Source organism: Gobio gobio (assembly GCF_949357685.1).
Source record: "Gobio gobio genome assembly, chromosome: 1".
NCBI classification, from domain to species: Eukaryota; Metazoa; Chordata; class Actinopteri; order Cypriniformes; family Gobionidae; genus Gobio; species Gobio gobio.
The window spans coordinates 80664450-80679500 of NC_137097.1; the positions used below are offsets into that span (position 1 = coordinate 80664450).

The window sequence follows — 15051 nt, forward strand, 5'->3', positions numbered from 1 at the left end:
TTTCTGCCCTTACAGAAAAACCACATGAATTTCACATGTGATCACATGTGTCCACATGTGGAAAACATGTGTCCACATGTGATCACGTGTGATCACATGTGGGAAACATGTCACCACATGTTGCAACAAAATTTGGCACATGTGGAACATGTGGAAAACATGTGATCACATGTGGGAAACATGTCACCACATGTTACAACAAAATTTGGCACATGTGGCACATGTGGAAAACATGTGATCACATGTGGGAAACGTCACCACATGTTACAACAAAATTTGGCACATGTGGCACATGTGGAAATCATGTGATCACATGTGGGAAACGTCACCACATGTTGCAACAAAATTTGGCACATGTGGCACATGTTGCAAACATGTTACCATGTGAAGCACATGTGGAAAATGTTTCCACACGTTGTAATGGCTTTTACATGTGGATAACATGTTACCACATGTCACAAATACAGCACTGTTGTTACTTCTACCACATGTTGCAATGAAATGTGGCACATGTGGCAAACATGTTACCACATGTCACAAATACAGCTTTTTTTTTGTATGTTTACTCGTATTGTTCTTGGTTCCTGTCCAGTGGTTGGAAACATACATACATACATACACACACACACTTCACACACACATATATATAAAACACACACTGCAAATGTATATAAAGTAGGCCTATTTAAATATGCATATATATGTAAACACAAATATAAATCGTTGAAAGTGGAAAAACCTTAATTTGTTAATTTAGGAGAGCTCTATGTTTTCAAGTGGATGGATATTTTGACATACAGACGAACCGCGCACGTCGTAGTACTCCAGACTGCACCTTGGGGTTACTCCGCACGTCCGCGGCGGGTGATGACGCAATCGGTGACGAGCCGACGAGACGACATCTCCAACGGCTGCTGACTTGAACTGTGCGAGAGACATGTACGACGGAAAAAATGATAGAAAAAAAAAATATATATATATATATATATTTAAGATGTGATAATGGGGTTTACTCATCAACATTTACCGCCGATCCATTTCTTATAAATTATACTCATAACGCTTGTTCTATTTTGAAAAATGGCTGGAAAGTGAAGTTCTGCACACGAACATCATTTGAACCCTAACGGCCGCAGTCACTGTACACCGAGGAAAAGGTAAGCAAAATGTCTTTATATTAACAGTTAACGTAGTAGTTTTTACACATTTGATGGCAAATATCAGTTTTATATGTTAAGCGTTTAAAACTCTTCTGCTTCATAAGTTTGTAACATATCGTCCTGTTTTGCGCTCCCGTCGATGACAGGATAATTCTGAGGTAACTGTTAACGTTAAATGTTGGGACTGTTTAACGTTAGTTTTTTAAAATGGCAAATTCAACATAATTAACTTTCATTTTATATCTGTAATATTTTCTATACTGTTGGACAGTTATATGTTCAGTTATTTAGACTGGAAATGAGCCAGAAGGTGTGGTTACATTCACATGTTTTTTATTGTTATTAACTTTATATTGCTAAGGACATGCTATAATGTGGTTACACATTCACAGTTGTTCTATGAATTTGTACATGCAAATAGGGTATTAACTTAATTAATATTAACTTAAAATCTACTTGAAAAAAATATTTTATGTCAAAGGGGGTTTGGCTGGCAAAAAAGGCTAAACTATTGAAAGTGGACCTTTTATGCCACCAGAATTGACCGCACCTTTACTGTCTTTCTTTTAGGCTGATTGCATTTATTTGTATGATTATTTTGAAGCAAGATTGACAAGATATTTGTTTATTTTTTAAAAGAAATATTGTTGGGATCTTTATGAATGGTAATATAGGCCTAATAAATTGAAGAAATGACCCACTGTGGAAATGAAGTTTCATTTTGTGCTTGATGTTATCGTTACAGGAATTACACAGCATCCACACCGGGCCAATCCACGTTCTTCATGCCCTTCCTTTGTGTCTTGGTTTTTCTGGAACCTGAACGGTGAGTGTCCCTGAATAATTGACAGTATCACTCTATGAATTTCTTCAAAATACAAACTTGTTTTCATTTTCAGTCAATTAAGCCATGTAGTTTGTGGTTTGATTAGTTCTTGACCTTCAGACCCTCTTTGGCAGCTAACTCTGAACTTGTTTTTTTAAATTTTAATATAGTTATTTTAATTTCTTACAGGCTATGTCAAGTTTACACAGCCATTGGAGACATTGAGATGGTCTGCATGGCACAAAAATGAAAAGATCTCAAAAGATGAACAGAAAGGTGAACATTGTAACATATTTATATATTGTCAAGCATGAGAGAATAATATATGTGTCCGTAGGTTTCCTGCTTACATGTTGGAATACGCTTTGGTTTTTAATACTTTATTATTTACATCACAACAGACATACGATATGAATGATTATGCTATGTTTTTACCTCACTAGAGCTCCTTAGAGTCCCAATTTGGATGGCTTTTAGAGGGCATGCTGTAGTTGTGTATAGGATCTGCTGTTTATATATTTGGTTAGGGGTGTAACGGTACACGTATTCGTACCGAAACCGTTTCCGTACAGGGCTTTCGGTTCGGTGCACGCGTGTACTGAACGGTTCCGAATGCAATCTTTAACAGTTAACAGTCGTCTTGTTTTAAGCATGGAAGATACTTTAATACGGGTTTCCACACGAACATATTAAAGGATTAGTTCACTTTTAAATAAACTTTTGCTGATAATTTACTCACCCCCATGTCATCCAAGATGTCCATGTCTTTCTTTCTTCAGTCGAAAATAAATGAAGGTTTTTGATGAAAACATTCCAGGATTTTTCTCCATATAATGGACTTCAATGGGCTCCAAACGGTTCAAGGTCCAAATGACAGTTTCAGTGCAGCTTCCAAGGGCTTTAAATGATACCAGACAATGAATAAGGGTCTTATCTAGCAAAATGATCGGCCATTTAAAAAAAAAAAAACGTTTAAGTTTTATATGCACAAATGCTCGCCTTGCTCTGTTCGGTGATGCGCGTTCGTGACGTCATGTAATACGCAATTACGTTGAAACGGTCACTGTAATGGACTTGTATGTTCAGGGAAGAAGGAGGCAGGAACCGGCGAACGTTCAACAAGTTTAATTCAAAATAAACACAAACTGAAAGTAAAAGCGGCAGCCCCTCACGGACGACTACTGCGCACGCACACATAATAAAACGTAAACAAAACACAACGTAAATTCCAGGCCTGGTCCTCTCTCCTCTTGCACTGTCGTCACTCCTCCTTTTATGCTCCCGTCACTCCTCCGTGACATGACCGGTGTGTCGCGCAGCTGGCGCTCATTACCACTCGCCACCGGCCCGCTCTCACAGTCCCTCGCCTCGCTGCTTGCCACAGTCACGCTTGACTTTATCTCCTTGAAGTTCAAAATCGTCCGACATCGTTGTTTTACCTTTTAACTCCCTTTGTTGTAAACGGAGTTTGACTTAGTATGTGTTAATATTTGCATATTATGTGACGTCAAGAACGTACATGCATTTGTGGCGAGCATTTGTGCTTATAAAACTTAAACTTTTTTTTTTTTTTTTTTAAATGACTGATCGTTTCGTTGAATAAAGACCTTTATTCATCGTCTGGTATCGTTTGAAGCTGCACTGAAACTCATTTGGACCTTGAACTGTTTGGGAGCCATTGAAGTCCATTATATGGAGAAAAATCTTGGAATGCTTTCATCAAAAACCTTAATTTCTTTTCGACTGAAGAAATAAAGACATGAACATCTTGGATGACATGGGGGTGAGGAAATTATCAGCAAACGTCTGATGAGCGTAACTGGTGTGCAATGTCGTCAAACGCAGCGTGAGCATTTTGAACTGAGAGGTGCGGGCGACCTTTTCCGTAAGTTGAATACGGAAGGTGATTCACCGGAAGCTAGATCATTTACTTTATAAAGTCTTAAATATGGATATTTTTCTTACACAAATGCGTCGTTTCGCTTCAGAAGGCCTTTATTAACACCCCGGAACCGCATGGATCAGTTTTATGATGGATATAGATGCACTTTTATGGACTTCAAAAACAGAGTTACAGTCAAAGCCATAATAAAGCTGGAAAGAGCCAGGACATGTTTATATAACTCTGATTTTATTAGTCTGAAAGAAGAAAGTCATATACACCTAGGATGACTTTAGGGTGAGTAAATCATGGGCTAATTTTCATTTTTGGGTGAACTAACCCTTTAATGTGACGTGACTGTGTAGGCGCTATATAGATGCATTCAACTTCAAGCGGCAGCGCGGCGAGCGAGTGACATAAATTAATATCTCTTAAGGTATGTTGAGGATACATTACAACTTACTGAAATGTATCATATGACGTGTAATCGCTCAATCAGTGTTTCAACCACGGAAAGACAATAAAACACCTTGAGAACAATGTCACATAGCATCACATTTACCTCAGAAGTCATTCAGTGTCCACAGCTGTTAGTTCACTAGAGAAATCAACTCTTACTAAATATATGCACTATATTAGCCTATATATTCATTATATTCTACTTAACCTGTTAGTGATGTATTGATTATTTAATGTATGTTTAAATAAATCTCATGAAAATGACAGACACTGTGTATAAATGATTATATTTCAACAACAAATTGGAGAAAAAAATATATAATTAGATTTAGAAGTTAATGCAAAAAGTGCCTTATGAGTGTTGATTATTATCTAAAAATAAAAAGCAAGTGATTTTAGGCTAATAGTTTGGGCTCTCTAACCTTTAATATTATAGTAATGTGTGAGTAAGGGCTCCCTATATAGTTTACAGCATTATCTTTAAGAAACTGTTAGTTATAATTGAATTCATTTAAGGACAGACACAATTTTTCAGTAAACCACTGTTTAATAAAAATAAAAAAAAGCAATTTTGTAAAACTGCTGTACCGAACCGTGACTTCAAAACCGAGGTACCAAACCGTCATTTTTGTGTACCGTTAGACCCCTATATTTGGTTACTGCCAATATACATAGACCAGTCATCACTTGAAAATAACAGATGCAATCCTGAAATCCAGATAGAAAAGTTAACTTTATCAGGATAGACTTGTGTTTGCACTAATCTATCATTTTTTTTCTATCCCAAAACAGGAAGCCTGCTGAAGGAGACATGGAGGACAACACACAACACACATTCACAAACACACAATACACACACACACACACACACACACACACACTATACATCTGCGTTTTAGATACTTTTTAATGTATAATTTTAATATTTGGTTTTGTATTGTTTGTTTTAAACATTCAATTTGTATTGCATATTTTGAAAATAAATAAAATCTTAATTTGTATTATTTGTTTTAATGTTGGGAAACATGTCTATAGGCCCTACAGAAGAACATGGTACCGTTTTCTGTGGATTTACTTTAGAAAGGATTGTTGATGGGTTTCACATGTGATCTCAGGGGTTCACATGGGAATGTTATATTTCACATGTGATTTCATGGGTTTCACATGGAAATTTAAAGGTTTAACATGTGATCACATGGGAATATACGTTTCACATGGTATTACATGGGTTTCACATGTGATCACATGGGAATATATGTTTCACATGTGATTACATGGGAATATATGTTTCACATGTGATTACATGGGTTTCACATGGGAATTTATGGGTTTCACATGTGATTACATGGGAATATACGTTTCACATGTGATTACATGGGTTTCACATGGGAATTTATGGGTTTCACATGTGATTAAATGGGAATATATGTTTCACATGTGATTACATGGGAATATATGTTTCACATGTGATTACATGGGTTTCACATGGGAATTTATGGGTTTCACATGTGATTACATGGGAATATACGTTTCACATGTGATTACATGGGTTTCACATGGGAATTTATGGGTTTCACATGTGATCACATGGGATTATACGTTTCACATGTGATTACATGGGTTTCACATGGGAATTTATGGGTTTCACATGTGATTACATGGGAATATATGTTTCACATGTGATTACATGGGTTTCACATGGGAATTTATGGGTTTCACATGTGATCACATGGGAATATACGTTTCACATGTGATCACATGGGTTTCACATGTGATCACATGGGAATTGTATACGTGTTTCACATGGGAATACACACGTGTTTACATGGGTTTCACATGGGAATTTATGGGTTTCACATGTGATAACATGTGCATCACATGTGTTTCACATGTGAAAACATGTGTTTCACATGTGCAAATGTTCCAAAAGCACACATTTCCCATGTTTTTCACATGTGATCCACATATTTCACATGTGCTTTTAACATGTTACATTTCACATGTGCATCTGCTCACATGTGATCCACATATTTCACATGTGCTTTTAACATGTTACATTTCACATGTGCATCTGCTCACATGTGATCCACATATTTCACATGTGCTTTTAACATGTTAAATTTCACATGTGCGCGCGATCACATGTGACCACATGTGCTTTTAACATGTTAAATTTCACATGTGCGTGCGATCACGTGACCACATGTTCTTTTAACATGTTTTTACATGTTAAATTTCACATGTGCAAAATCACATGTGTTTTTGCACATGTGAAGTTCATGTGTTTTTTCTGTAAGGGTGATATCAGTGAGCGAGGAGTGGAGCAGGGAGTGGGAAATGGTGAACCCGGAGCGGAGCTGGAGCGGTGTTTCTGATATCAGTGAGTGAGGAGTGGAGCTGGGAGTGGGAAATGGTGAACCCGGAGCGGAGCTGGAGTGGTGTTTCTGATATCAGTGAGCGAGGAGTGGAGCAGGGAGTGGGAAATGGTGAACCCGGAGCGGAGCTGGAGCGGTGTTTCTGATATCAGTGAGCGAGGAGTGGAGCAGGGAGTGGGAAATGGTGAACCCGGAGCGGAGCTGGAGCGGTGTTTCTGATATCAGTGAGCGAGGAGTGGAGCAGGGAGTGGGAAATGGTGAACCCGGAGCGGAGCTGGAGCAGTGTTTATGATATCAGTGAGTGAGGAGTGGAGCTGTGAGTGGGAAATGGTGAACCCGGAGCGGAGCTGGAGCGGTGTTTCTGATATCAGTGAGTGAGGAGTGGCGCAGGGAGTGGGAAATGGTGAACACGGAGCGGAGCTGGAGCGGTGTTTCTGATATCAGTGAGTGAGGAGTGGAGCAGGGAGTGTGAAATGGTGAACCCGGAGCAGAGCTGGAGCGGTGTTTCTGATATCAGTGAGTGAGGGGTGGAGCAGGAAGTGGGAAATGGTGAATCCGGAGCGGAGCTGGAGTAGTGTTTCTGATATCAGTGAGTGAGGAGTGGAGCAGGGAGTGGGAAATGGTGAATCCGGAGCGGAGCTGGAGCAGAGTGATTATTGAATACTTAAGAGATGCCACTCCACTCCGCTCACATACTCTGGTAGTAACTAACAGTAATAACAGTAACTCATGATTGAGCGGGAGAAACACTGATGCTAATACAGCGGCTATAGTTATTATAGTGTTAGGGCGGGGCCAGATGGCGGCGCGAGTAGATCGCGAGGCTCAGCGTCTCTCCAGATTCTACAATTTTGCGGTATTTTTCTTGCTCATCTCGGGTCTGTTCGTACAGAACAGTTGTGCCTTTACATCGTACACCCGTTGTGAGCTTTTGGATATTGGTTTGCGAATTTCCGACAGTTTTATGGACAATCTTTAACTCCTTCCTGAGATCGCTAGGACGCCCGAGGCGATGCACTCAACCCGGCCGGGCGGAAGTGCATGCAGGAGGCGGCGTGATCGTAAACAAAGGCGGCATTATTCCAGCATTTATGCTCGTTTTGAAAGAGACAACAGAGAAACTGCCACCAAGCTCAAAACATCAGCTGACCACCCACCAATCACACTCTCCTCCACAGATGTCTGCAAGGCACTGAGCCGGATCAGCGCGCACAAGACTGCTGGACCAGACAACATCCCTGGTCGTGTTCTCAGGGCATGTGCGGAGCAGCTCGCTGGGGTTTTTACAGACATTTTCAACCTGTCTCTCGCCCAAGCAGCTGTACCATCATGCTTTAAACGCACTTCCATTGTGCCAGTGCCGAAACACTCCAGCCCGAGGTGCCCTAATGACTACCGCCCTGTAGCACTGACACCCATCATTATGAAGTGCTTTGAGCGGCTGGTCCTGGAACACCTAAAAGACTCTATACCATCCACATTGGACTCACACCAGTTTGCCTATCGCAGCAATAGGAGCACAGAGGATGCAGTTTCCATGGCACTGCACTCTGTGCTCACCCATCTGGACCATAAGAACACTTATGCACGCATGCTGTTTGTTGACTTCAGCTCAGCATTCAACACTGTCATCCCATCCAAGTTAATTGCCAAACTTGGAGACCTGGGCATCAACACTTCAATGTGTAACTGGATTTTGGACTTCCTAACTGACAGACCACAGAATGTTCGATCAGGATCCACCTGCTCCACGTCCATCACACTCAACACTGGTGTACCACAGGGCTGTGTGCTAAGTCCGTTTCTCTACTCCCTCTTCACCTCCGACTGCAAGCCTGTGTATGGAACTAATTCCATCGTCAAGTTTGCGGACGACACTACGGTGATTGGTCTCATCAGCAACAACGATGAGACTGCCTACAGGGAGGAGATCCAGCACCTGGCCACATGGTGCACTGATAATAACCTGCTCCTCAACACCACCAAAACAAAGGAGCTCATCGTGGACTTCAGGAAGGAGTCAAGAGGCACACACGACACCATCCACATCAATGGAATGGCTGTTGAGCGTGTCTCCAGTTTCAAGTTCCTGGGGATCCACATCAATGGAATGGCTGTTGAGCGTGTCTCCAGTTTCAAGTTCCTGGGGATCCACATCTCGGCGGACATGTCGTGGACGACCAACACCTCCAGCCTGGTCAAGAAGGCTCACCAGCGCCTCTTCTTCCTGGGGACACTGAGGAAGAATCATCTCTCCTCGGCTATCCTGGTGAACTTCTACCGCTGCGCAATAGAAAGCATCCTGACCAACTGTGTGGCAGTATGGTATGGGAGCTGCTCTGTTGCGGAGCACAAGGCACTGCAGCGGGTGGTGAAAACTGCCCAGCGCATCACAGGGACTCCACTACCTGCCATCGAACACATCCAGAGGAAACGCTGTCTGCATCGAGCTCGCAGCATCCTCAAAGACTCCTCTCACCCAGCCCACAGACTGTTTTCTCTCCTGCCCTCCGGCAGGCGTTTCAGGATCCTCCGGACCAGGACCAGCAGACTTAAGAACAGTTTTTTCCCCAGAGCTGTCTCTTTACTGAACTCAAACCCCCGTTGATCCACTTCCCTCATAAACTGCAAACTCTCCTACCTCACACCTACATTCACTTTGTTATTTGTACTACCGACTGTTTATTACAGTAACAACTGTTTACATATGCATTTTGCGCCACCATATCTTAACTGGAATATGCTCATTTGCACTGCCGACTGTATTTACAGTAACCATGTTTACATTTGCATTTTGCACCGTACTTCTAACTGCAATATGCAACCACTTTCCACTGCACTTTTACACTTTCTTTCGGATAGCTCTGTCCATAATTTATTGCACTACCTTAATCCACTGCTATATTCCTCATATTAGCCTAACATATTATTGTATACCTCTATCTGTAAAATTCTGTTCAAAGTAATAGCCATCTGTATATTATATTCATAGTACATATTCACCTGTAAATTCTGTTTATAGTAATAGCCATCTGTATATTATATTCATAGTACATATTCACCTGTACATTCTGTTTACATTCTGTTTATAGTAATAGCCATCTGTATATTTATATTTATTCACTGTATATATTCATCTGTAAATTCAGTTCTGTTTATAGTAATAACCATCTCTCTATTTATACATATTTATATATATTCAGTACATTTTTATGCCCTGCACTTACGCAACCATTGTATATATCCTGCACTTGCTGCTATTGCACTTCTGGTTAGACCTAAACTGCATTTTGTTGCCTTGTACTTGTACTTGTGTAATGACAATAAAGTTGAATCTAATCTAATCATCAAGCTACCATTTTAGCCTCGCCCAAAAAAATCCTGAACACAGAACTTTGAACTATCTAACTCCACAATTCAAAATGAAAAATGAAAATGATTTAAAATGAATGATTACATTTATGCAAAGCTGATGGACTCTCGTCATTTATTTATGTTCTCCATTACACTTTGAAAATGTATTTTGCTTATAGTTTATATAAATGCTGTTGTTGTAAATAAAATATGCAGCTGGGATTATTAAACTACACTGAATGAACAATGTTTTTATTCAGGTGGTTTAGAGTTTATGCTTTTAAATGTGTGTGAATTATTTTTTACATGTTTTATTTGTCACTTGTTATTTAAGAGAAAGGCACTTCAGTATTTTATGCACTCTTTTTAACTCTTATGTATTGTATTTTTTTGTATGCAAGGGAAATGACAGAAAATACAGCATTGATAACAATTGATAACCAGTTTTATTGTTCAGTGTTATTGGTGTAATTGTCAAAAACAGAAATGAAAGAGAATCTGGATTCTGTATATTGTTATCATCAGGGACATAAACATGAAAATAATCTGTATTGATTATGAAAACAAAATCAGTATTGGTCGATCATTAATAATCTGAGCTCTTTCTGAAGCATGATGGGAGGACAAGAAAATAATCTCAATCCATTGATTGCATTCATCAACCCTCTTACCAAAATTACTGTGAGAAGAATAATCTCTATAACTATGAATAACTTCTATAATTAATGTGGAATACAACTTTATCAGTAACCATAAATCATATTTTGTTTAAATTATGATTACAATCCTGTCAGTCATTCTGGCAAGATAATTTACTTGATACAGTTTAGTGTTTATTGCAAAAAAAAACAATGTTGTAAACTATATTGAGAAATGTCCAAAATGTTGATAACAAGAATACAAAAAATGTGAACCAGATATAAATGTAAAATAAAAGAGCTAAAAGAATATTTAGTTTGACCTGATGTTGACAATCAATATGAAAGTTTCTCAAACCTCCATTTACTGACCATTTGTTGAAAACCAAAAATGAAACTTTTGTATTATTTCATGGTTTAACTGCATATCTAAATGTGCTGAAGTGTTAAATCTTCCTAACATGAATGTGCTCCAGCATCGTGAATGAAAGAAGAATAAACACCAACCTCTTTGTTCTTCAGGATCTTCAGTGCGTTTCATTCTGCAGGTTCTGGATCACTCGTGTTCTCACTGTCCTCTTTAATAAAAACAGTCTTTGCAGATTTCAGCTCTTCCTGATGCGCTGATGCTCGTCTTCACTTGTAGCCTGATGGGAATATTCCAGAATTTATTGATCAACTGATGTGGGAGGAGCTTCACTGATGATGTGTTTGCTGTGGGAGGAGCTTCACTGATGATGTGCCTGCTGTGGAAGGAGCTTCGTCTGATGATGTGACAGATGTGGGAGGAGTTTCACTGATGATGAATTCCAGTTTGGGAGGAGCTGTTCTGGCAAAATCAAAAATATTTCCGTTATTGGATTGTTTTTTGTGCTAAATGCTCACAGAATATAAATAATGAAATTAAATTTGTCTAAATATAAATCATGTTAAGAAAAACAGTTGAAAGCATAAACAAATCTAGTCAACAAATCTCCTCAGTCTGTTGACACTAGGGTTGCAAAATTCCAGGAATATTCAAGGCTGGAAACTTTTTGTGGGAATTAACGGGAATATATGGGAATAAATTGTGGATTTCCAAATTGCAGTTTAGCCTATAACAGGGAACTTAAATGTTTTTGAAAAAAAAAAACCTTTCAGCATAATCTTGGTTAAAACAAGCAGATTTAATGCACTTTCAGTTGAATATCTACCCGGCACGCTCAATCTCACACACACTGTTGGGGGAACAACAGTTCGGAGCCAGAGACCAGATATGTTGAAAGAAGACCAGGAGTCAGTAGAGTCACTCAGAAGAAGAATTTTTAGAGAATAGTTTGCCGTTTAATCTGTAGAGCCAGCGTCCGAGTCTCTCCCTTAAGAATCTCCCTTACATTACAATTTTCACCCCAGTTAAACCAGTTTCAAGGGCATTGATTACATCAGAACTAACAGATGGGCTATTCCTGATTGGTTGAAGTCACATAAAGTCTAAACAATTTGTCAGGCAAGAATAGATAGAAGTGTGTGTCGTCGTTTAATCATTAGGTTGTCACAAAGCCCCTAAATTAAGATGGGTGTCGACCTCGGAGGTCGTGGAAAGGCGCCTGGAGGACTGGGGTGGTACGCAGAATGGTGTAATAGCTCCAACAGACTAGCACAGAGAATTAACACACACACACACACACATGCACACACACTGGGAAATAATGTCTACTTCAGGGTCGAAGAGGCCTGAGCTAACTATCAACAGGACACTCTACCAAAACACACGGATAAGACACTCTCTCCTCAAAATGAAGTACAGATAGTATTCACTTTATTCTCCAGAGAAATATCGATGAAAAGAAGTACAATTCTGTGTACTGGATGAAGTCACTAGGGATGCTCAAAACGGTTAATTTTCCCGACCGACAACCGCCGCTCATTATCCCATTATTAACCGTTAACTGATAAGATTATAATATTGAATTGGCATTAAATAAATATACACTTGAAGAGTGTCTGTGACCCGTTAAAAAGACACTTTTTTCCACGGGTTTATTTTACTGTGCAAACTGCAGCATATGGATCAACAAAAACATCAGAACCTGGATTCACATGATCAAATGTTCACGCACCTGCAGTGTTTCTGACAAAAGAGAGAAACTGAATAAAATATTTAATGTAGGCCAACACTAAATATTTTTCACTTAAATAATTAACAAATTAAGATGACAAAACGAAAACACTGAATCCATTTGAAGCTTTGAAGAACCGGAATAGTTTTTTTTCCCATCAAACTACGTTTTTTTCATCATATAAAAATAGCAGGCCTACCTCAATCCACGGGAAGTGGGGGTGCTGCAAAGGATTGCACATTTTTGTTCATTTTGTTCATTGTATTACGATTGCAAGAAGACTCAATATTGGGAAAATTGTGATATGCAGTCAAATGCAGTCCCAGTGTATATAGGCTGTTAAAACTGGTGTTCTCACCGATATATTTGTTGTTCTTTCGTGTTTTATAGACTCGATATTGTTTCTTATAAAAAATGTGGTGACCATGCAGCAAAAAAAAAAAAGTTTTAAACCGTTTAACTGATAGTATTAATCGGTCAAAATCCATACTATCGGTTAACGGTTAAACGGTCAATATGAGCATCCCTAGGAGTCACAAATGGTTTCCCCCGCTCACAACAGATGGATGACACCTGTTGGAATACTTCTGTTGAGCTCTAGATGAACTATACTTTCCCAAGGGTCCTTTTGGTCCGCAGGACCCAGGAGAACAGAATTCAGACTGTACCTGAAAAGCTGATTAAACACTACACCGCACCCACAGAATGTGAAAACCATGTTCAAATCACTTAATAGAATATGGAAATTATTATATAAAAAATGTTGTAATTGACTTATTTCAATAAAGGTAGTCAAATCATTCAGAAGGATATATATGTACAGTGAGGAAAAAAAGAATTTGAACACCCTGCTATTTTGCAGGAAATCATGAAGGGGTCTGAAATTGTCATCGTAGGTGCATGTCCACTGTGAGAGACATAATCTAAAAAAAAAATCCAGAAATCACAATATATTATTTTTTAACTATTTATTTGTATGATACAGCTACAAATAAGTATTTGAACACCTGTCTATCAGCTAGAATTCTGACCCTCAAAGACCTGTTATGGTGCGTTCACACCGGACGTGATTCGCACGAGTGATTTACATGTTAACTCAATGCAGAGACGCGAAATGGCGATTCGCGCGAATGAGGTGGCGAGATTTGCGCGATTCGCACGATTGAGGCGGCGCGAATGACGCGAATTGAGCGTTTTGAACGCGCGAATCGCTCAAGTTTAAAAATTCGAACTTTGGCGAATATTTCGCGCCGCGTTAACCTATCACGAGCTTGCTCTAGTAGTGACGCATTTACAAGTGGAGGCAGAAATCCGAACAACAATGGAGGACAAGATAATCGTGGCCGTATGTGGATACCCGGAGCTGTATGATACATCATCCTATCACTACAGGAATAAAAGGAATAAAGGAATAAAAAGGATCTTACTTGGAAGAAAGTGAGTTATTGTGAGCCAAGTGAGCCATTTCACAACGAGACAGGAGCAGAAAAAAAGAGCCAGAGCCAGCGGCAAATGTGAGAAGGACTAGCCGAGGAAAGGCGGGTCTCCCCGGGTAAACGAGCGCGGAATGTCACTGATCCCCTGGATCTCACAACTCCGAAAACGCCAGATAAAATGCTCAAATAGGCACTCTTTTTATAAATTAACCACAGATTTGAGCTTGAAACAACTTTATTATCGCCTGAAAAAGTCTTTAAACTACGTTTTGTCACACATTAATAGTAGTATTTTTTACAAAAAAGACGTCAAGTGACCATATAGGCTCATATAGGGCAGAATCCCCTCCCATGATGCGAATTCGCGTCTGTTGTGTAGTTGTCACACGCGAATTTCAGGCACGAATGAAGCGAGTAAACTCAAAATGTTCAAGCGTCCACCTTCGCGCGATTAGCATGAATTATTCACGCGAATCGCGTCCGGTGTGAACGCCACATAAGTCTGCCTTTAAAATGTCCACCTCCACTCCATTTATTATCCTAAATTAGATGCACCTGTTTGAGGTTGTTAGCTGCATAAAGACACCTGTCCACCCCATACAATCAGTAAGAATCCAACTACTAACATGGCCAAGACCAAAGAGCTGTCCAAAGACACTAGAGACAAAATTGTACACCTCCACAAGGCTGGAAAGGGCTACGGGGAAATTGCCAAGCAGCTTGGTGAAAAAAGGTCCACTGTTGGAGCAATCATTAGAAAATGGAAGAAGCTAAACATGACTGTCAATCTCCCTCGGACTGGGGCTCCATGCAAGATCTCCC

At 39.6% G+C, this 15051-nt stretch overlaps 2 protein-coding genes across 2 annotated transcripts in view; both read right to left on the reverse strand.

The window, feature by feature from the left end:
- The window catches only part of LOC307126351 (GTPase IMAP family member 9-like), a 584370-nt gene that overhangs the window by 282907 nt on the left and 286412 nt on the right, over positions 1-15051 (reverse strand). The gene's annotated exons all lie outside the window — the stretch shown is intronic.
- Positions 1-15051, reverse strand: part of LOC307135403 (uncharacterized protein) — a 34595-nt gene that overhangs the window by 14256 nt on the left and 5288 nt on the right. Inside the window, exon 2 of the mRNA XM_079831821.1 lies at positions 11202-11518. Coding sequence (XP_079687947.1) covers positions 11202-11235 — 34 coding nt within the window. The 5' untranslated portion in view covers positions 11236-11518. The remainder of the gene's footprint in view (positions 1-11201; positions 11519-15051) is intronic.